Consider the following 22,963-nt stretch of genomic DNA (forward strand, 5'->3'; position numbering starts at 1 on the left):
CTGTGTTTACCAACCTTCCCATTACGAGTGCAATTACTCAGACGTTGAAAGCAAGCTGGCGTGTTTGCGTGACGCTCAGTCTCGGCGGCCGAAGAGATCGCAGGCGTTATTAGCCGGTTGTTTGCGAGGTGCTTTTGTCGGGAAGCTGGGAAATAGATTAAATAGATGGCGTGATAAAAAGCTTGCTGTGCAGAACTCCTCGTGCTGGATTTTGTGAAAAATTACACTGCCGTAGCTCATCACAGGCGATCCGTTCCCCGGGTGATTTATGAAATCAATTTGTCTTGTTATCAGCAGCCAGAGTTTGGGAGACAACATCAAAGCACGTGCGGTTCACATTTAAGATGTGTTTGTGTTAGGATAAAAGACAACATCAGTCATTCTCATCGTTGCATCATGCTGTGAATCACGGGGTAATGGCACTCACATTTGGCAAGGGAAAGAAAGCTTTTACGAAATAGTTGTGTCTAACTTTGTTGGTTTCTTAATAATGGTGTAGTCATGTCAGCTGTCACTGGAGAATATGCTTGGATGCACTCGACACCACATCTTTTAGACCTAAACATGCTTCGCTACTGCTCACACACACACAAACACTACATTACTCTTACAGGAATGTGTGTGTGTGTGTGTGTGTGTGTGTGTGTGTGTGTGTGTGTGTGTGTGTGTGTGTGTGTGTGTGTGTGTGTGTGTGTGTGTGTGTGTGTGTGTGTGTGTGTGTGTGTGTGTGTGTGTGTGTGTGTGTGTGTGTGTGTGTGTGTGTGTGTGTGTGTGTGTGTGTGTGTGTGTGTGTGTGTGTGTGTGTGTCCCAACACGTGAGTCCTCACAGCTCCCGTTCTCTTGTCTCAGTCAGCCAGAACCCTCCAAGTGTCTTTGCTTCGTGAGTCTGGCAGCAAAGCATGGAGCCCAGGCGGCCCAGTCAGCCTAATGTGCGTTAGCCCTTCCCTTCATGCTTTCCCTGGAGAAGCTGAAGGAAATGCTGTTCTGACATCGCAATCCGTCTCGTTTGGGAAAAAAGAATGATGTGAAAAAGAATTAGGTTCCCCCCCGTGTGCTCCGGTTCAGAAACAGATAAGCAGTTTGTTTTGCCAAAGACGTCGAGGCGGGGAATCAAAAGCGACAGTGGATGGGATGAGATATTTCAAGATACGTCTCGATGGATGCAGGTTAATCTCAAACCTGCCAGATGTGTCAGGGATTTGCCAACACCTCGCCGAGTGAATCTTACTGTGCTGCTATTTACTTCTGAACCGCCCTGACTCCCCTTTCTGTTTGACTCTGCAGTGAAGTTCGAGGATTGCCAGCGCAGCAGGGAGGTGGGCTTCATCAGCAGCGACCCCAACTTCGGCGTGAGGCCCGATGGGTCGGTGTACGCCGAGCAGGAGCTGGGGAACCTGTCGGAGCCCGTGGAGTTCATGGTGACGGCCCGGGCGCTCCATGACCCGCACATCTGGGAGACCACGGTGAAGATGACCCTGGCTGGACATCCTCATCCTTTAGCGCTCAGCAAGGTGACACATTCAGGAAGACACAAACGCACACACAAGCAGCTGGAAGGGCAAGAATAGCTTCCTATGGGTGACACTGACAATTGAATCACCTTATTGACTGGTTGATTATTACTCAAACACATTTAGTGGTGTAAATCTACTTAAGTATTATATTTTACATAATTCGGCTTTACTTGAGTATTTCCATTCTTTGCTACTTTATACTTCTACTCCATTTCAGAGGCAAATATTGTGTTTTCTACAAGACTACACTTAGTCCTCACACAAGATACCAGTTCAATATTAAACAAAGAATATGCTTACATGATTTGATGCAGAACTTTACTACAAATCAACTTTGTTAAGTCTCTAGAATTGGCTTCATGTTCACAACATAAAAATGGTCTTTCATGTTTTTGATAGTGATAAAAGCCGGATAATTTATAACCATCCTGATAAATTACTGTACAAAGAATAATTATGCATGGGTCTGTTAAATGTAATGCAAACAAATCCCTCCCTGAGGCACATGAGAAGAAAGCTGTATATCATCAAGACAGCGAATACCCTCCTCTCGAGAAGTGATCGAGCTGACCACGTCACGTCAGTTTGAGGAGAAATGTATGCACATCTGATTAAATATTTTAACAAGTACCTTGTGAAAATAAGGTGCAGAGGTTAGTGCTTCAATGTGTCATTTCCAATTAAATAATCACAGTGTTGAAACTGTTCCCTGCCTAATCAACCATCAAAGGTTTTTTTTACAAATCCTTGTTTTTGATCCTCACCTTTAGCTACTTGCAGGTGTTGGAAGCGTAACCTAATTATAATTGATTAACATATTCCAAAAGGATTTAGCTTGGGAAATAGGATTTGAAACTGGATTTGGATTCAGTAAGAAACGCTATTAAGGGCGACTGAGTGCGGTCGTCTTTCAACCAGAAGGTTGTGGGTCCGATCCCAGCCCGTGCAGCCAACATGTCGATGTATCCTTGGGCAAGATACTTAACCCGGAGTTGCTCCCGACGGCATGGCCGACGGTGTGGGGATGTTAGGTCCTAGAGCAAGTGGTACTGCTCTGTATGAATGGGTGTGAATGGGTGAATGACATGTAGTATGTAAAGCGCTTTGAGGGGTCGTAAAGACTGGATAAAGCGCTATATAAGTACAGTCCATTTACCATTTACCATTTAAGCCCTGATGCTAAAGTTGGTTATCTCCTGATTAGATTTTTTTTTTTTTTTGATTTTTTTTTTTATATAGAAGGACCATGCATACAAAAACATTAATCTCAACAAAGAGAAGAGATGCAATATGCCAGATTATAGCTAATAGCTCATTTGCATCTGTGGTCCTCTATGCTTCATTGTTTGTTCTAGAACGTGTAAAGAAGCGTCCTAAATGAATCTGATCAGGAGCATTATTTAACACAGTGAGTGCACGGTAGTTAAGATGCAGTGCTTCTTCGTACGTGACCATTCAAGACATGGCTCCATTTGCTGCCGAGGCCCTGCTAGCTAACAGAGACTGCAAAACCACGCCGGGTACTGAATGTACTGTACAGCCGCCGCTACAACCGAGCTGCACTTTGTTGGAGCGAGTCACCCATTATCATTTTTCCTCCGCTACTTGTTGCACGCCATTGGGCTTAATGTTCAGTCATGTTTCTAATCATGACAAAAAGCCTGAAACTCATGGAGCTAAAGCAATTGCAGAGTAGGGATTACAATTCTGCCCACTCCTGGTAGTGCAATAATGGAGACTGGGAAATAATTGACATTGATTGAGCTAATGTTCCACTCTGCCGGAGTCCAGGTGATGTAGTTTCGCTGTATAATTATGTTCCCCACATCATGGAGCCGGGGAAATATTCAATAACTGAACAAGAAATAAATATGTTTCCTCTAATCACATGGAAATTTGAAAACAAGCTTGTACACGTACAGTACAGTACGTGTTTCTGCCTGAACGCTGTTTACATGCGTCCCTGTCACAACACGCTACTCTTGTTTTCCTCGGATGGTATAAATAATTGGTACTGCGTCAAGTCAAATATAGTTTCAATCTGTGGGTACGCCCTGAGGACGGATGAAATGAATTCCTGTTTCATTAAGAACAAAGTCATTAAAACATTTAATTATTAAAATGAAATGTGTGCTACAGGATGATTTGATACAGGGACCGGGTGGAACCAGAAAGCACTTTGTTGGTCTTTGAGTTTGATTATTCATTCGTTTATACAGTCCAATACTTCCTTTTCTGACGGGCCTGGATCATTAAAACTGTATGACTTTTAAGCAATTGAGTGAAATTGAGTGACAACCTCCACAAGACTGAAAAATCCCCCTTAAAACAGTTTGTCCTAAGTTATACTATTTATGACTTGAGTGGGAAGGATGTCATTTCTAAGTGATCGTAGTTTCGCGGCAGACCCTTTTCCTCCGACTGACTTTATTTTTATTATATTATTATTTATTATATTTTGAACGCTGCTTAACATTTAGTGAGATGTAGCCAACATTTCGTTTGACATTGATAACAATGGGAAAGTCATTTCATACAGAGCAGAGTGTGGTTTACTCTGTAATCCGGTATAATGTCTGACAGCCTTTCAGAAAAGGCCCTCACTCACAAGGACATGTTGTTTCAGCCCATGTGGACTTCCTGTGTCCTGCTGACCTCTTGTCCTGCTTCTTCAGTTTTGCAGTTAGTACGATTGAGATGAAAAACACTGACCGCTGGCAGAAACACAGAATAGGGTCATCAATATGTCCCTATGTCGATATGTTCCCATCGGCCTATGCAAACAGGTTTGTCTACGCCGTGCACTTTCAATGTTTGGATATTCACAAGGGCTGTGTTGGCTATTCAAATAGAAAAAGTAAGAGTCTCACATTTCAAATGCAGTTTGAAAAGTACAAATCCATTCCACCAATATCTAATATCAATGTATAAAGTCAATAACAATTCTCATGCCTGCCAACATGAATCTGTAAATCAATGAGTGCACCAGCAGTAGGCTACAAGCTGAAGGTGACTTCAAGTTAATGATCCAGGGAAGCATATATTGAACCTTTTGATAATTTGATATTAAGATCTTCTTAATATGTTACAACGATAGTGAGCTGGGGTGCATACTTACTTGGGAACAGCGACAAGAAGAATATGTATCACAGCAGTTCCTGGAGTGAAATACTAACATCAGCTAAACTTCTCACAAAGACTATGCTAAAGTGCAATGTTTACCATATTTAGTTAGTTAACCTAGTTAGCATGCAACATGTTGCTATTTAGCTCTGAACCGACATAAAGTACAGCGCACACAAACACGATTGCATGTACCGTACTTTTCGGACTATAAGCCGCGACTTTTTCCCCCATTCTTTTTGTACAGCTAACGGCCACTAGGGAACCTCCTAAGTCTATGGATTTTACAGGTAAAATTAACCACCTTAACCCTACGGGCTCTATGACCGGTCCGCGCCCGCCTCCTTTAAGCGGCGGGAAAAGCTGGAGGCCGGAAAAGAGTGAGACAGGTCGCGCGCCAAAGTAAAAGTGGAACCGAGAGACAGAACGAGAGCAAGACAGACGGACAATTTAGCTGCTGCGGCTCATATGCAGGTGCGCTTTATAGTCCGAAAAGTACGGTATGTTGTTTTACCCAGTTTGGTAAACACACACACACGGCGAGTAGACATTATCTGAGCCCCTCACAATGTTCTGAAAGTCATTTGGAGGTTATCATAATTGCATAACCTAACACAACCTATGTCAGCAGTATCAACGTGGCAGTGTAGAATATGAACCCGCTCAGGATATCGTCTTCTCTCACGGTATTTAAAAGACTCCATTTGCAGCTCATTTAGACAGATAATGTGTGCACAAACTGTCGTAGTGTGACAATGGTAAGCTTGATTTATCTCTACTCCGATGAATTGCATCAACACAAATATACAGTGGCTTTTTCTCTCTTGCTCTGCTTGCTTTGTTGTGTATCAGCCGTGAGTGCATTGATTTGATTTTAATAACTGGCTTAGTTTCTCACTGCGCTGTTTTCACAGGAATTAGCATACTTGGAATGATCAACCAGCTCATGTTAGTATTAATTTCCCAGTGTACAATACCACAGCAATTGAAGTGTGGAGCATCTTTGGCCTGAGAGCCCTTTCCGCGGGTTCTATGTATTCCGGCTATCGCGCCCCACACAGGTAGGGCCTCTCGTTGAGTGCCCTCCTACTCGTACTGATTTCATGGCACGTTGGTTTGCCTTCTCCACCAGCTTACAGCCCATCAGTTATGCACCACTGGATTTGGAGTCGCCTGGTTGCCAGAGTGGGTTTTAGTGCTTATTTAATTTGCATTTCTACCGCACTCTCCCCAAACAGCCTCACCTGTTCAAGGTAGATTACGGAGAAGGCCGGCAGCAGGGTGGAACGTAGGACCCCGGGGTCTGCTGGTCGTGGAAAAGCAACACCGGCAGGGTTGGATGGCTGCACTTCTGCGGTGTGCTTAGACTCTGTGATTATGGCCTGATGTTGTGGACAAGCCTCTCCGGAAAGCTGCACATCTCAACAGGCAAATGGCAGCTATGAGAATTTGAAGACTTTTTTTATATGAATTAAAAAAAAAATGTCTTCGCTACATTTTTTGAAAGAGGATCTCATGGGAGAACAATCGTTTCCTCTGAAGACTACCACTGTGATCTCTTTTCGTTATCATAGCGAACCAGCAAAGGGAACCGCAACACTAAAGACATAAAAAAAAAGAGCATCTCCTTCAAATGTTTCAGTCTGACAAACAGACTGATAACCTCCAGATGTCGGCTCCAGGGCCGGGGGCTGCAGGCCTAAAGAATGCCCCAGCAATGTGCCGCCTGCCTGGGAGCAGCTGCCAGCTGGCCCCGCCGCCTCTGGGTCTCAGGAGCCGCCGGCGCATCGGGGACACACTAACCGACTCCTTGTCATGTCTTCACGCACATACACACACTGGGACACACGCAGACAAATACACCCCACATATGTTGATGCATTATTTCGCCTGCATCAAGGTCAGCCGCTCACACGATTTCCCATATGTGCACACAGGCATGGTTGAGCACTGTGCACCAACTGGATTCATACACACACATTCAGACAGTCAAATCTCCCAAGCTTCATAAGCATCTAGATTTACGGCAGCCCACGGAGAGCTTTTTCCACTTTTTCTTTCTTCCCTTTGTAATTCTGGTATTGTCACCATGCCAACAGCCTGTCACCTGGCATGCTGCTTGATAATGACAGTCACATGCAGTCGATATCATCCACACGCAGGCTCACAATAAAGGACGTCTCCCTTTCGCCGTCTCCCTGCCTCACCCTCTCTCTTATTCGTTTTCTTGTCTTGGCAACGTTTCCAAAGGAATGTTGTGGCTCGACCAATAGGATGCTTCGACCTCGTTATCGTCGGGCCTGATGGGCTGCATACGTCAGAGCGCTGGTTGGTGTACGGAGCAAGTATTCATTAATTGTGTTTCTCCGCAGACAGACAAATCTGATACGGACTCAGTCATTGGGCGAGCTACTGTAGGAGTGCCATCAGATATGTGTCCGTATGCACCGACATGGCGCCAGTCCTCATGATTCATCATCATCCGCCATAGAGAGTGTTGTTCATCCTCTCTTTTTTTAAAACATGTTTGTTTTCCCTTGTTTGCTTCGATTGATCAAACACAGCTTTAGAGTCACAGACTAATTCCCGCTGCCGCATACGGAGGGCTCTGGCTGCACCCACGTGCCAGTTGGTACCTGCGAGTGTTTTGGATGAGTGGAGCCAGAGCGAGACTTATCTTATCTGGGAAACACATCTGGTCCCCCGGTTCCTCTCTCTGTCCTCTAACCGTCCACCCGGTCGGCTGCCCGCTGCAAACACTCGACCGCTCAGAGGTCCGGACAGTCCAATCCTCGGAGCTGTGAGCGAAGAGTTAAAACAAAACAGATGGAAAGTAATCCCTGCATTTGCTCAGGCGCAGTTTCCACGCTGCCTCTCTCGCAGGCGAAGCCGGTGTAGCCTGTGTTGATATGATGAACTGCCGGCCTTTGTTCTGGCATGGGGACGTTTCCAGAGGTGTGTGTGTGTGTGTGTGTGTGTGTGTGTGTGTGTGTGTGTGTGTGTGTGTGTGTGTGTGTGTGTGTGTGTGTGTGTGTGTGTGTGTGTGTGTGTGTGTGTGTGTGTGTGTGGTGTGTGTGTGTGTGTGTGTGTTGTGTGTGTGTGTGGTGTGTGTGTGTGTGTGTGTATACAGGGGAGGCAGAGACAACAATAGGATTAGGTGGATTACAGCAATACAACCATCTTACACAGGAGGACACCATCGAGGATATGGGGGAAAACACTCAGTCTTCCTCACACCCTTCTAACCCTCCTTTCACCAATAAAGATGAGTTAACACAATCTTCTCTCTGCAGCTGTAGCTGGAGGGAGTCATTGCAAAACACCCATACGTTCCCACAAAGGTTTCCCATAATGCCGCAGTGCTGTATGATGCAGTTGGTGCCTCAACTTTAGAAATAAGAAGTATCCAAATCCAAAGAAAAGTGCAGAGAAGTCTCTGGTTTCTCTCTGCTGCTCGCCGTGTGGTTACACTGGGATTTCATCAACAGCTGTTCCATCTGATGCGAGGCCTTCCTTGTGTTCTGTGTACAGCAGGGCAGGGAGAGGCACACGCAGCAGCCAACAGTTCGCTACCACTGTGTTGTTTGGGTGTAGTCCGTGTTTCGTCCTAGAAATGTAACCTTTACAAAGTGTGTGTTCTTGTTCATGAGGGTTATATTTTGATCACCGAAGAGGAGAGAGTCATTTAAATGGCGGAAGGTAGACAGCGAAAACAGAGCATGACATGTTCTCTTACTGGACCTCTTTGAAATGCGATTGAATACCCTGCATTATAGCAATAATAATAATTGGGAGGGGGGGCGCGGCTGTTCTTATGTTCTCTGAGGGGAGGCTCACCTTCCCACACTTTGAAAACCCCTGACCTAAAGAATTGAACCATGGTCACTGTTGGATCCAAAAACGCCAAGGTTTGAAACCTGTGTGTCAAGAAACGGTGGCTAAGCTACGTCTCCTTCCGATATTCAGTCTAAAAAAAAAAGTCCGATTTGTTTCTAAAGATCTATGCGGGGGATGCAGACAAAGCACGGCACCTCTGTGGACAGAACCCAGCCATGTAGCCTCGGGGAGGTCTTAAGAGTGTCCTGCCAAAAGCCTCATGAAATGTGATTCGGCCGTATTCAGAAAGATATCCTCGTGTTTGTCACCCTGTCGCTCTTCCAGAACGGGCTCATTGTCAGCGTGACATCCAGAATTACATTTTCGATGTTGGCAGAGGGAAGAAGAGGGAATGTATTTCAACACTTTATAGCTTCATCGTCCAACCTGTCGCAGCAATATAATAACATGCGAGATGGAGCACCTTATTAAATGTTTATGTTTCTCTTTCCAGGTTGGCATTGAAGAAATGCTGTCGAGAGCCTGGGACTCCCAACCCCGGGTTATCAAGTTCACACGGAAACATCAGAGGAGCTCCTCCGTCAATGGGCTGAGGCGGCAGAAGAGAGACTGGGTCATCCCGCCTATCAATGTGCCTGAAAACTCCCGAGGACCCTTCCCTCACATGCTTGTCAGAGTGAGTGACAGTTTGAATAATTCCATCAAACACCAAACATGACGACACTTTTACAACTTGATTTTGCTAAGATAGATACACGAGGGGAGAAGAGTGGTATATAAGAGTCATGTGTCCTATAATCACCATGAGGCCAAGAGACGCAACGTCCTGCTATTTTCTATCAAGCACACCCAGCAGGCTAAAAGCGCTGCTCTCCGATGTAAGTCCCGATGCCAGGTGATTTGTCTGCTCTGCCTCTGGGTGCCACAGACGGGGGGAAATCGTCCTCGCTTGGAAAGCACACAAATATGCACTTCATGCTTTGTTTCAGAAAAATAGGTCTATGGATTACACGGGAGTATTCTCTCTCAGTGTGGTGTTCCTGCTCCTGCTAATAACGCTGGCTTAAGTGCTTTTCCCATCACAGTGCATCCATTCGGAGATCTGAATTGATGGGTGATCATGGCATCCATATTGTTTGGAGGCTGGGGCGACAAAACACTTTTACAGATTTATTTATTTATTTATTTATTTATTTTTCGAGCGTGTAGAACCAAAGAAAATACAAATGAAACAAAAGATGATACAGACATGATACAGTACTATACAAATGAATGCAATAACTAAACGAAATATTTAAATAATAATTGAATAATCTGTAGTATCATTGTCTGATAGCAATAAACAACTTTAGCTATTACACGTCCGAAAAGTGTTGAAAAATGCTTTAGTGTTTTCGTTATCAAACTATATTTGTTTGATTTGCTATGAAAGATGCTAATGGTGTTATATTAATATGTGCACATATCAATACATTAAGTATTAGAAGAAGTATTCATGCCTTAAAGGTGGGGTAGGTACGTTTGAGAAACCGGCTCGAGATACACTTTTTGTTATATTCCATGGAATGCTCTTAACATCCGATAGCAATGAATATCTGAAGTGCTTTGACACAAAATCCATTAAAAATGTCATCTGTGGAAGCCGTGGCGCTGTAAAGAGCACGACCAATCATCTGAGCCGGCCCGGCTAAACGGATTGGATGGCCTACCTGCCTGTCAGCCTTCCATCGGGGCACACACTTATCTCGTGCCCTCATTGGTCATGTGTGTGTTGGAGGAGGGGCTCTGTAAGGAAGTGGCAGATTTCATCCGGCTGTGTATTTTCTAATTCTAGCGCACTCGAGCAGGTTTCTCCAAAATGACCGACCCCACCTTTAACAGTATTCAAGGGGTTAAGTGTATGAACAGTGTCGATGGACAGTTTACACGGGATTATGATCCAATACATACAATTAAAAACATCTAGTTAAATCTTTTTTTTTTTTCTCATGGCATTTCGTATGCATTTATTCTGTAGATAAAGAAGAGATAGGTTACACTTATCCATCTTCACTCCTCTGAGAGAGGAGGGGTTTTTGAACAGGGTGTCATTTACAAAACAGATGAGACCTAAAGGGGATACAATGAGAAAAACATACATATTTTACAATTTAACTTGTTCACGTTCAGTCGGTATATTCCCTGTCACTACATTACAAGTTACAGATGAAAAAGTCACTATCTGTGTATTTATGAAGTCACCAACAACAATGTGTTATTGTACTATATTATTATAATGATGAACAATAGAGACTGCTTGTTAGTATGACAGTAGTGACGATGGTGCTGATGATGATGATGATGATGATTATTGGTTTCTCGCAGAGTACTGAGGCAATCAAATTCAGGTTTTGCATAAACATGGCTTCTCCTGTTTTCTGAAAGTAGGATGTGGTGCTTACATGTGCGGACACATCAATGGGACACTCTGAAGACATGATCAAAAACGATTTATTCATGTCCATTTAAACGCAGTCTGAACGTTTAAAGCCTTGTAGTAATATCATCTCAAGATACAGACTTCTTGTACTGTAATGAAAAGTAGAACAACCTGAATGTCCTACCTTAGCAATGAATGAAATGTTGGTTCTGATGCTTGGACTAAGAAAGGATGTGAGAAAGGTTCCTGGGCAGAATCACTGCGGGAATCTGTTACATCCTATGAAGCTTCATCACTGTGGAGATTCAAGATTACCTCCAGTGAGACACTCACTTGGCCTTCATTAGCTGCCTGAATATGAATACCTCTGGGGGTTTCTCAATGTCGAGTGCGCTTGCTTGCTAGCGCATGTCTTCCGAGCGTCTTGCTTCAGAAGCGAGGCAAGAATTCTTCCTAGCCTCGGGAAAACGAAGAATGGAACAGGCGGGCAAGTGTGCAGGTGTGCGTCATAAGAGAGGCCCCGCCTTACATTTTCCGCCACAGATTTGGAGAAATTGGTCCGTGCGCAAAGCATTGTGGGGATTTTAAGACCGCGGAGTCTACACATGTCTCCAAACGAAGTACGCCGGGCTCGGTAGAGTTCCAAGTATGCTGGACATTGGAACAGTACTTTGGTGGCGTAGTATGCTTGAAATAGTGGCTCTGGAGCAGCTTTACTCGAGATTGAGAAACACCCCTTGTCTGCTCTGCCAGTCTCAATGGAAAGAGCAGCAAAGAGAAACTAAATGGCGATACCGTGGAAAGTCTGCACTATTTATAGTACAAATAGTCATTGTCATCAAACGTCGGGAAGGTAGTCAATAGGGATTTAGATTATAGCATTCCAACATCATTTCCCCCCCTGAATTATACAATGAATTATGAAGATACAGCACACAGGGAAACATATCAAAGAACTGGATGCATATTCGACAGCCATAATTAAAATGTATAGACTGCAATAAATAATTCATTCTTACTGAAAAGGACTTAAAAGGATGTAGTAGTATTCTGACAGTAACTACATATAAGTACATATGAATATTTTAAAAGGGTGTTAAAGGGATTTAATGTTGCCCTGCAGATTATTCACAATGCTCACAATAAAGAAGAACCAGCATGCGTGTATGTAACCGGCGGATAACAGCAAACATTAGAAGTAAGAAGAATCTAAAGCAAGTTTCCCGTGCAGGCATCGCACTGAGCTGCGTGCTGCTCCTCTCCTCGCTCGACGCCTCTTATCAGACGCCCAGACGGACGTGCCGCTTTCTGCTGGCATTTCTCACACACACATAAACACTGACACACACACACAAAGTCCCTTACGCCCATTTGTACAGCGAGGCTTACACTCCCGGATTACGGAAATCGCCTTTCACCAATGTGTCGGCAAGAGGACAGATTTTCCACCAAAGAAGGAAACACTCAAGCTCGCACAAAACACGCACACAGCGGACCGCGGAGTGTCAGGGGAGGCACCTAATTGTGCTGCCCTGCTGGAGAAATGGACCCTCTTTCATCCCCCCTCTCACATGTCGGGGGTTCGACGGGTGGATTAAACCTCAAGGGCTTCCTGTGTGTGTGTGTGTGTGTGTGTGTGTGTGTGTGTGTGTGTGTGTGTGTGTGTGTGTGTGTGTGTGTGTGTGTGTGTGTGTGTGTGTGTGTGTGTGTGTGTGTGTGTGTGTGTGTGTGTGTGTGTGTGTGTGTGTGTGTGTGTGTGTGTGTGTGTTCCAGCGCTACTGTATATGAGCACAATATAGGTGTGTCTAAGGCAGCCCTCAGTCGTAGCTGGAAGCAGTGCACCATGGGGGTTGTGACTCATGCTGTCTCTCCGCAACACAACTCTCCACTCTGCCGAGGAGACGTCGGGGGGGATCTCGTGCTCTTCCTGCCTGCTCTCCGAAGTGACCACGAACAACCTTTTGCATTTCATGTTCGGACACAGCATCTCTCCTGTGCCGCGGTAACCTCTTTGAGTTATCTTCACCTGTGCTGCCACACTCCAGCCATCAAACAGGCGGGTTCTCCGGGTTTGAAAAAAGCCAATTAACCCTCGAAGTGTAATTAGCAAGCATCAAAAGGCTGAAACGGTGGGCCCGATGAGCGGTGGTGCTGTTTCTCTTTGATTCACTGCTCGTGGAGAAAGAGCAGCCAGCATGTCACGGAGCATAAAGGAGAGGCTAATGTGGCTCTGCCGCCATAGGGTGTTTCAATAATCCTGGGCAAATCCAATTCCACATACAAAAGAAAGTCTCTGCTGATTTAATTGTAAATATTAATTCATATGATCATAAAGCTTTCATTAATTCATTCGTTGTCATTATGTCATATTTATAGCGCTATTGAGGTGCCAGCGTATTATGGCGCCACCATCGTCATCACCGCTCACGTGAAAATACTCTGGTTCAGACTGAAAGCTAATTTCACTTCCTCCCAAGAAAGAAAACAAAGAAGCTCTGTCTCAGCCAGTCCCTGCATGTTCACCTTGACATGTGCAATTCAGTCGTGACAAACCACAAGTGGCGCAGCTTTGATGCCATTGATTTACTGTTGTGCTCAAATGCAATGTGCGTCGAAGCTTTCCCTGTCACGCTATTTGACATGACGGATGCAAGTGCGGCGGAAATGGAGAGCTAGACTTAAATGGATTCTGATGTAGATGGCGTCAACTACTTATGTTGAGAAACTCCACAGCGGGGAAGGGGGAATGGAAAAGGGAGAAGGGGGACAGGCTGAGATGGAAAAAAAGAAAAGAGAAGACAGAAAGTCTTTGGGTAAATCTGCAGGGTGAGCGAGGCCAACATTAGTTTCAGGCCATTTGTGGCATTGTCATCTGGACCGTGTCCTGCAGCACCTACGCCGGGGCCAATGAGGCACAGCCGATGGACAGCAGTCTGAATACAGCAGAGAAGAGGCCCTCCTTTCATCTACCCAGGCCTCCAACACTGGCTCCCTCTCTGACCCACGGTTAGGACACTACTGTACGAGCTGAAAATAATTGAGCCCGCTGTGGATAGATATTTTACTATTAAATGATTCCAAAGCCTGCTGCAAGACAAAAGTCTGTGTCTGCAGTTTCTTCTGGTCTCCGCAGGACCCCATGTCTTTTCCATGGAGCTCGATGGAACCGTAATGATATGTGTAATATAGTCTTTATCATACATTCACATTCTGGTAGAAAAATCAAGGTGAACGGGTGAACCGGCCGATTAAAGTGATTTGGTTCACCTCGTTATTTTTGAATAGCTCATTGTGGTTGTGCTTATGGGTAATATAAGAAGGTGCGATGCCGTGTTGAATGCATCACAGACACGATATCCGGGGGCTCCACATTTAGAGGGATTCGTATCAAAAGCGAACAAATGTTTAAGTTTGTCACCTCTCAAGTCAACTTTGCACAGACTTGCTACTTACTTAAGATGAACTTTTATTAATCCCTCATGGGGAAATTATTTCTTTGCATTTGACCCATCCTAGTGTTAGGAGCAGTGTGCTGCCATTTTGAACGGCGCCCGGGGAGCAATGTGGGGAACGGTGCCTTGCTCAGGGACACCTCGGTAGCACTTGGTCTTTCGGGGACTTGAACTGGTGACCTTCCAGTTCCCAAGCCAAGTCCCTATGGACTTCGCCACCACCGCCCCTTAAGAAACAGCTTTATTGGTTTTATTGTGTGGCTTAATGTGTGTGATATACCGTGTGTGTGTGTGTGGGAGCACGTTAGCTCAATGATCTTGTAATGTCTGCACTGCTTGGTTCGCAACATGAACACACAGGTTTATTTACAACCTCATATTGCACCGTGTATTTCATTACAGCTTATAATGAGCTTGTAAAATGCTTTTTGGATCGGCTTGTTTTCTCTGCGGTTTTATTGCGTCCCTTGTGCATTGAAATTCATTGTGCCCTCGTGTCCAGTTTGTGTGTGTGGCTGCACGTGTGTGTACACTTGTGTATGGGTGTTTCCGGGTAGTAGCCCAAAAAGAACACCAGTACAGTTAATCAACTTTAAGTGTGGATACATTTTGTCTTGAATAATGTGATTACATTATTCAAGACAAAATGTATCCACACTTAGTAAAAGTCTTCGGCCGAATAATAAAGGTTTTTCCATCAATGACTTATACGCTTAGAAAGCAATGGTACTCACATTCCTCTTCTGAAGGAAGCAGTGATGGAAGTGCTGGACAAACAGCTAAGGCATGATCGTACATGTCAAATGATGCATGCGTGGTACCTGTGTTTTAAGTGTTGGTTGCTTGGTGCCAGAGGAGTGCATGGAAATAGCTATTAGCTCAAATCGTGCTTACATCGTATCTTCTCTTTTTGAGATGAATGTATTTCATGCATGTTCTCTGTTCAATAATGATGTGGCGGCTCAATCCCCGGTTACATTTGAGTCGCCGAGAGGCTAAACTTGGCTTTAAACTGTGACGCGTTTTCTAAAAGAAAGTCCACGTTGAAGCAATATAGCTTTAAGGATATTTAATAAACAAAATCAAAACATAGTAACTATGGACAAAACGGTCAACAGAAAAAAGGACAGCACAAGCTCACCCTCTGCCGTGCGCACTCGACATCAAACCGGTGACTTATAAACCAAACCACACCCATGTGACGATTACCGGAAGGGCTCAACAAGCAAATAAAGGTGACGTAAATAATAATAATAATAATAATACAAATAATGAACTTCAGCTAAGTAAGGCAAGGCAAGGCAAGTTTATTTATATAGCACCTTTCAGCACCAGGCAATGCAAGGTGCTTTACAAAAATGAAAGACATTCAGACAAAGGCATTTAAAAACAGTAAAAGATAATAAAAGAAACATTAAAAGAAAAACTAAAAATGAAAGACATTAAGAAAAAATACATGGATAAAAGTTACAGTGCAGTCTAAGTAGTGTTATGGCACCTACAAAAGACATTAAGCAAAGTCAAGCAAAAGCTCCAACATGTAACGGCTACTTTCTCGGAGCATGCTCCTCCGAGTTTAATGAAATTCAAACCTGTCATTTCTTTGTAATCCTGATGAAAAATAGACGAATAAACTGAAAACAAGCGCTTTTTGCGGCAGGTAGTTATTTACTCAAAATCATCTGTTGTCTGATTAAACAAATCGATTCGCAGGGAGCTGTTACTCTTTCATATGGTAGTATGTAATAATAATAATAATAATAATAATACGTTTTATTTCGAGGCGCCTTTCAGGACACCCACGGTCGCCTAACAGGGCATTTAAAAGTGAAAACAGCTAAAACAAAAACGGAACACGAATGAATCGAACCGACAGCAGCATCAAACAGGCAGGACACGAGAGTGGAGCGACGGAGTGAGAGGGGGGTCTGTGATATCAGGTTGAATGTGCTTTAGAGTGAGGAGGCCAGTTTAAACAGGTGGGTTATGTAGGGAGGCTGTGGCTCAGTGGTTAGTGTGCTGGACTCCGAATCAGGGGATAGTAAGTTTGAGTCCCGCTGCAGCCAGCATGTCGTTGTGTCCCTGAGACACTTCACCCCAAATTGCTCCCGCTGGGTGATGTTCTGTCTCAATAGTTTTTAAGTCGTGCTTTCAAATATAGAATGATATGACTGGTCCATAAGGGAAGTGCTATCAGGAGTCATATTACCCCGTGTTAACACTGTTCATCTTCAGCGAGGGGAAAGTCTTGAGCAGGACATGTTGACAGAACTTACAAGATGTCTGCGCTTCCACTCAAAGGTGTGAACGTGTTGTGTCATGGGGAGTTTGACTCATTGGGTTCAAGCTGTTCAGATTCGGCTGCGATTCGCTCCTCTGGTTCAGTTGTCTCCGTCCAAGAGCTTCTTCTTCTCAGGTGTTTTGCCCACATTTCTGCAGTATGTACACGCGGGGGACTCGGTGTATAATTCTGTCACAATGAAATCAAACAGAAAAAAGGCGAAACGGTATGCCGTACTAAACCAGCCCAATCGTCATGACTCCGCTGTACAATATGAACAAATCATTTCCCCCGTGTATTGACAGAAGGTAAAGATTATCATTTAATTAGCCTTTACAGCGCCTCAAAATGACTCGATTCAGTCTGTAAGTTATTATAAGATAGCACTTAATGCCAATAGAGCCACTTAGCTCGCGTTCATGCAATCTGTTAGTCATAACGTCTCAGCTAAGCGTCGTTCATCAAGTCTAAGTGCAGCGTCTTTCTGTCAGTTAAGCTGTCAGCTTCCACAAGCAGACCGAGTGTTCACGTGTCTGTTTCTGGTTTGAATCGGGACACCCCTCACGATGCTCAGAGCGTGTCCCAGAATCCAGGAGCTTCTTATTGCCGACTCATCCACGAAAACAACAAGGTCTCCAGGAATAAAGTTTCCTTTAATCTCGTCCCACATATTTGACTTGTTCCTGATGAAGTACTGTCTCACTAAAACTACAACAAGAGTACAACCTCTGTAGCGGTCGGGAAAGCAAGGTGCGGTTTTCAGCTCGAGCAAATGATTGATTTTATTTCTTCGTCCTTTTGATGATTCTGACCTTGGATCGGGTTCACGGCAGCACCAGCAGACACATGACCCAATTGCAAGACTCAAAAACAGACTATTGAAATAAACGTTTTAATCTCCTTCAATTCACGGGTAAGCAGGTGAAGGTATGCACAAATCCTAAGAAACGACTTGAGTCTAAAGAAAGAGAAGAGCGGTCGAATAAACACTGATGATTGAAACACAAACTGTAACGAAAAGTTTCAAGCTGCGGTTTTGAGCATGTCAATATTCTGCAAAGGCTAAACTCTCGAAGTTGCTTCTATGCTATTGGCTAGCACTCCAATACATTGTACGTGATAGGCATCTCTAAGCGGTGGACCAATCACGACAAAGCTGTCCAGCAAACCAATCGGAGCAGCCTGGGCTCTGGTTTCAGACACAGGGTGAAAAGAGGTGCTGCAGCACAGACGGTGTGAGAGAGATAAATACGATATTACTTTATTTTTCGGATTGGTCTGAAGTTTGACTTGCGTCACTCACAGCAGCTCCACGTCCAACATCAACAGACAAATACCCAGACACAAATACATGAAACGCAAACAACAAACATTTAACATAACGGCACAATGAGTGAGAGAAAAGCTGCTCAAAGAGCCTTCAGCTGCATCTGATCTGGGGTCAGCTCTGTGTTCACTGTGAGGATTGACTGATGCTCAAACGATTGCTTCAGTCTGACTGTATTGAATGGTGGGACCCTGTATCTCCGATTAGATGGTAGCCGTTCATACTCACTGTTCAGAACATGCTTTGGGTCAGAAGACTCCACTCAGGAGAGGTGCAAAGTACATACAGTCAGTTAGCCTTGAAATGAGGCCGTAATAAGGGTTGGTCAGATTCTGTAACTGCGACTACCAGAAGAGGCTTTCATGCTACTGTTTAACATCTCTTTTAGTAACGGTAAAACTGGACCGTTTGTAAGCATTGAGATAATGTCATCCCACCGTTCCTTAATAACAACCTTGGAATAAATGACTCAGCAATTTGAAAAACAGTAGCTTTTGTTCTCGGCCGGTTCCCCCAGCTCTACAGAAATGTAAAGATGTTTTATCTCTCCGTTTCAGTTTTATGGCCCACGAACTTTTACTTTCAGCTCTCTCATTAACTTCCTTTCCAGCCGACGCCAGCAGCCTCCAGCGAAAAGCCCACTGCACTACCTGCCCGGCACCAACAAAGCTGTCAGACAACGTTAGAGAGTAGTGGACAGCAATTATGGCCTAAAGCAAATATATCTAGATATTATGCACCCATAGTGGAACCTACCAGGTGTATTATATAAAGTAGCCTCGGGCCTTAGCTGAGTGTTCAAGGTAGTACATCTCAGCCACGAACCCAATTCTCTTTCAGCATAAAAAGAGTGTCTGTGTGTATGCAATGCATCCTTGCACTTTTTGTTTGTGCCTTTCTGTTGTCTCTGTATTTGAGCGTGTTCGTCATTCTCGAACATCCCCAGTCGGACAATTAGAAAGTGACAGTCCCATTAGAGCCAGCCCCGCAGTACAAAGGCTGTGTGCTGCTGTGAGTGACACACAGCTCAGCCTCTCACTAAATAACTGTCAGTCTGCCCCCTCCACTCTGACCCCTCTGGCAGCCTCCCCCCGAGCCTCTCCAGCTCCCCTCTGGACTCTCATTGGCAGCCTTCGAACGCTCCCCGAGCCAAGCATGGCCCTTCTTTCAAGCCTGGCCTCCAACTGATTGGTTGGACCCCGCTCGCCTTAGGCACACCAGAAGGGCTTTCAACTGGCCTCAGGCTGCTGCTGATTGGCCACGCTGTCAGGGCCGCGTGTCCCCGATGGGAGGCTGTGGCAGCAGCTTCGTTTGAAGGATGCAATTTGACAATACCGGTAGGGGGAGAGAGAAAGTGCCAGAGCTGCAGAAAGCTCCTCGCCGCCCCGCCCTTCATATCTCTCTTGATGCCGCTGTCTTTCCCTTTAGTCAGCCTTCCAGCAGCCCACCATGTCTCCACTGTAATTACATTGTGGGACATTTCTCTGTCCACGGTAGACCGGTGGTTTACCTATCTTCCGTGTGTTGGTGAGCCTTTGGGTAGAGCAGGAGAATGGTGCTATTTAACGAGTTGAGGCGCTCCAGGGGTCTGCGACGAGTTTTGGGCGAGTAAGACGAGAACGCCGGCCTCCGCCTCCTCCATTCCCTATCGCTGAATCTATTTATAGAGCAGAGAATGGCTGTATTTGCTCTATTGTTCTCCCCACGCTGTGAATCAGGGGAATTAATGCCATTGTTAATGCAGAGAGACCGCTGGTATGTTTCAGCAGGGCTCTCGCAGAGCTCATCTGAAGTGCCTGCTAATGCTGTAATTGGGTTTGTGAGTCACTTCTTAACTTCCATTAATATTTGTTCTCCTTCTAATTGCCCTCTTTTTCCGATCCCACATTTCATTCCTCTGTCTAGTTAATGGTCTGAGGTGCCGGCAGGGAGGTGTCTGCACGCACGCTGGAGAAGACATCTAATCTATTTAGATAAGACAGATACAAAATGTAAAAGCGATGGAATTTCTTTCTGTATTCTTCGTAACGACGAATGACAGACGGGATGGAGTTGGAGGTTATTCGAGTTAAAGGGAAGAGACGGAAAGCGGTCAACAGATATCTGTGATCCATATGAGGATTTAAGACTAATTGTTTTCATAAAGAGAACACACTTTCATTCGAAGGTTATGTATTGAAAATACTGCGGGCATTTAAAAGGCGGTGTTCATTAAAAGAGATATTTTTGAGGATGCCTCCGCTTTCCAAGATGTTGCCTTCTAAGCTTCTTCCCTCTTTTCACACTCACCTCTAACTGGATTGTCTTTTCCTCTTATACATCTCATTAAAATAGCTCCTCTGGAGGATGGGAAAACATCAGCCAAAAGCTTTCAGTGTTGTTCCCTCGAAATCGTGTAGCTAAAAAAAAAGTCCCACTCTATTATCCTTAAATCCAAATCCACCTCAAAGAAGTCTTACCTCAGGTAACCTCAGGAACTCCAAGGGTTAATTTGACCCCGTTTGAAAGTAGAGAAGAATAACAGTGTCGGGACCAGAGCAGACTGGTCCTCGGGTGGAGACGCTTGCTCGTCTCGCTGTGTCCCTCCCGCTGGGAGCACTGGTGGGAGGCTAGTGCAGGAGTGTGAGAGACAGAAAGAGATGGACAGCAGCCCAAACACAGACACAATGGGACAAGACGTCAAATGAAAGAGACGGTACAGAAGAATCTCCATGGAGCTTGGTTCCCATTGGGTTCCTGATCCATAATGCAGCAGCATGGCCGCGTGGCGAGGCCCAGACGTTATGAATATCGGGGATAACTTTGTGCGGCGGTGGCTGTCGCTGGCTCTCACTTGAGGCGTATTAAAGCTGAGCCCGTGCAGGTTCTCTTTCACAGACCTCCGATGTGACTCTTTGTAAAACCATTCCCTTCTCATGACCAGTGTCGGGACTAACGCGTTACTGTAACGCAACTGCCTTTTGTGGTAACTAATACCGTTACTAGTTACCTGTTCCCATTCAGTAACGCCGTTATAGTTACTGTGATTTAAATGGGTGCGTTGCTGCGTTACATTATGTGATCCAACTGAACCGGGACAAAGGAGCTTTTACAACTTACAGACAGGCGAACACGGCGATGTCCTCTCACAGCACCATGGAGAGGTGAAAGTGACCAGAGAGGAGTGATGATTGGTTGACGCGGGGTAACATTTCAGGGTAAAGCAAGGCAAGTTTATTTATATAGCACCTTTCAACGCAAGGCAATTCAAAGTGCTTTACAAAAAATGAAAGACATTAAGCATTAAAAAGAAAAGCTAATAAAATAAACATTAAAAGAAAAAATACATGGATAAAAGTTACAGTGCAGTTTAAGATGTGAATAGTTCAATTAAAAGCAGCGACAAAAAGAAAAGTCTTCAGCCTGGATTTAAAAGTAGTCAGAGTTGCAGCGGACCTGCAGGTTTCTGGGAGTTTGTTCCAGATGTTTGGAGCATAATAACTGAACGCTGCTTCTCCATGTTTAGTTCTGACTCTGGGGACAGAAAGCTGACCAGTCCCTGAAGACCTGAGAGATCTGGATGGTTCAGGAGGTCAGAAATGTATTCTGGGCCTAAACCATTCAGTGCTTTATAAACCAGCAGCAGTATTTTGAAATCTATTCTTTGACACACAGGAAGCCAGTGTGAAGACTTCAGAACAGGAGTGATGTGATCCACTTTCTTAGTGTCAGTGAGGACTCGAGCAGCGGTGTTCTGAATCAGCCAATCAGAGACAGAGTTGGGCGGGTCTTGCCTCATGGGGAAAATACACAGACACACAAACACTTGCTAACACACACATACACGGCAACGCCCACCAGCAGCTCACACTATGGCAGATGCAAGTATCAGCGAGAGCAGCAGCGCATTTACAACTTGGAGATATAAGTTAACCACTATTTTCAATTTGTGGGGATAAAGGACACAACAAATATTACGGTCAAATGTAAACTGTGTGCAGACAGAAAGCATTGTCCACATCGAATGACAGCAATGCCAATCTCCTGAAGCAGCTAACTAATGTACATGGGCGATAAAACTAGTCGCCAAAGACCCCACCGTCTCAACCACCGGCAGTGACCCAATGGAGCCACCGTCTCAACAGCCAAAAGACTATTTTTTAAATCGCTCTTTTGTGTTTTATTGTCCCACTACATTTCATAATGATAATTGCTACAATGATGGGGAGTAGTCTTTTCTCTTACGGCGCCACAGAACAACACAAAAACTTGTATTTTTATTGTAAAGTAACTTGTTACGAGTTACTTTTATAATTTAGTAACTAATAAAGTAACCAGTTTTTAAAAGGAACTTGCGCAACACCGATCATGACACCATTAATGCAGATGTTACCCCTCCTTATCGCCACTCTCGCTCGTAAGGTTCTTATTGTATTTTGTCGGAGGGAAAGTTTGAAGGCTGGCAAAAAAACGTAAAGTCCTTTATTTTCTTCCTTTTTTGTCAGCGTCTCCGTGACTTCTATCTTCTGCCTTCTGTCTCTTCCCGTCGTTCTGTTGCACATCTGTGTGGATGGCCTATCAGATTATTTGAATTCCTGTGCCCCGTTAGCTTTGAGGAGTGACAAGCACGCAGCAGGAAGTATCAAAGCAATGCAAAACTGAAATTTAAGAGAAAGTTAAAAATGTCTTTTTGCCACTTCCTCATGTTAAACAAAGAGAGAACACGTACTGTATAACAGCGGGGAAGATGAGACATTATCAAACAGTGATTTTCAAGGCAGCCTGTGTAGTCTGCAGTTGCTCAGATGCTTTTGATAGTGCTGTTCAACATAGCAGTTTACCCATCCGCAGCTACTCATGTTAGCAGCTACTCCAGCATCGAGTGCAAAGGTTTGTTGTCAGATCGGAATATTTTAAACCCAGTGGTAACACTGAAGTGAGGCTGCTCAAGATAGGAGCATTCCTCTCTTTAAAACCACTCACAAAGGTGGCAGACCTGCTGAGAAACAAAGTGAAGCATATTTAAAGACT

The 22,963-nt window shown here is 44.6% G+C and overlaps 1 protein-coding gene across 2 annotated transcripts in view; it reads left to right on the forward strand.

Moving 5' to 3' along the window:
• cdh4 (cadherin 4, type 1, R-cadherin (retinal)) overlaps positions 1–22,963 on the forward strand; it is a 227,031-nt gene that overhangs the window by 143,863 nt on the left and 60,205 nt on the right. For both annotated transcript variants that reach the window (XM_034082081.2, XM_034082082.2), the window contains exons 4-5: positions 1,285–1,511; positions 8,968–9,150. In XM_034082081.2, coding sequence (XP_033937972.1) covers positions 1,285–1,511; positions 8,968–9,150 — 410 coding nt within the window. The remainder of the gene's footprint in view (positions 1–1,284; positions 1,512–8,967; positions 9,151–22,963) is intronic.

This window comes from Pseudochaenichthys georgianus, chromosome 5, assembly GCF_902827115.2.
Source record: "Pseudochaenichthys georgianus chromosome 5, fPseGeo1.2, whole genome shotgun sequence".
NCBI classification, from domain to species: Eukaryota; Metazoa; Chordata; class Actinopteri; order Perciformes; family Channichthyidae; genus Pseudochaenichthys; species Pseudochaenichthys georgianus.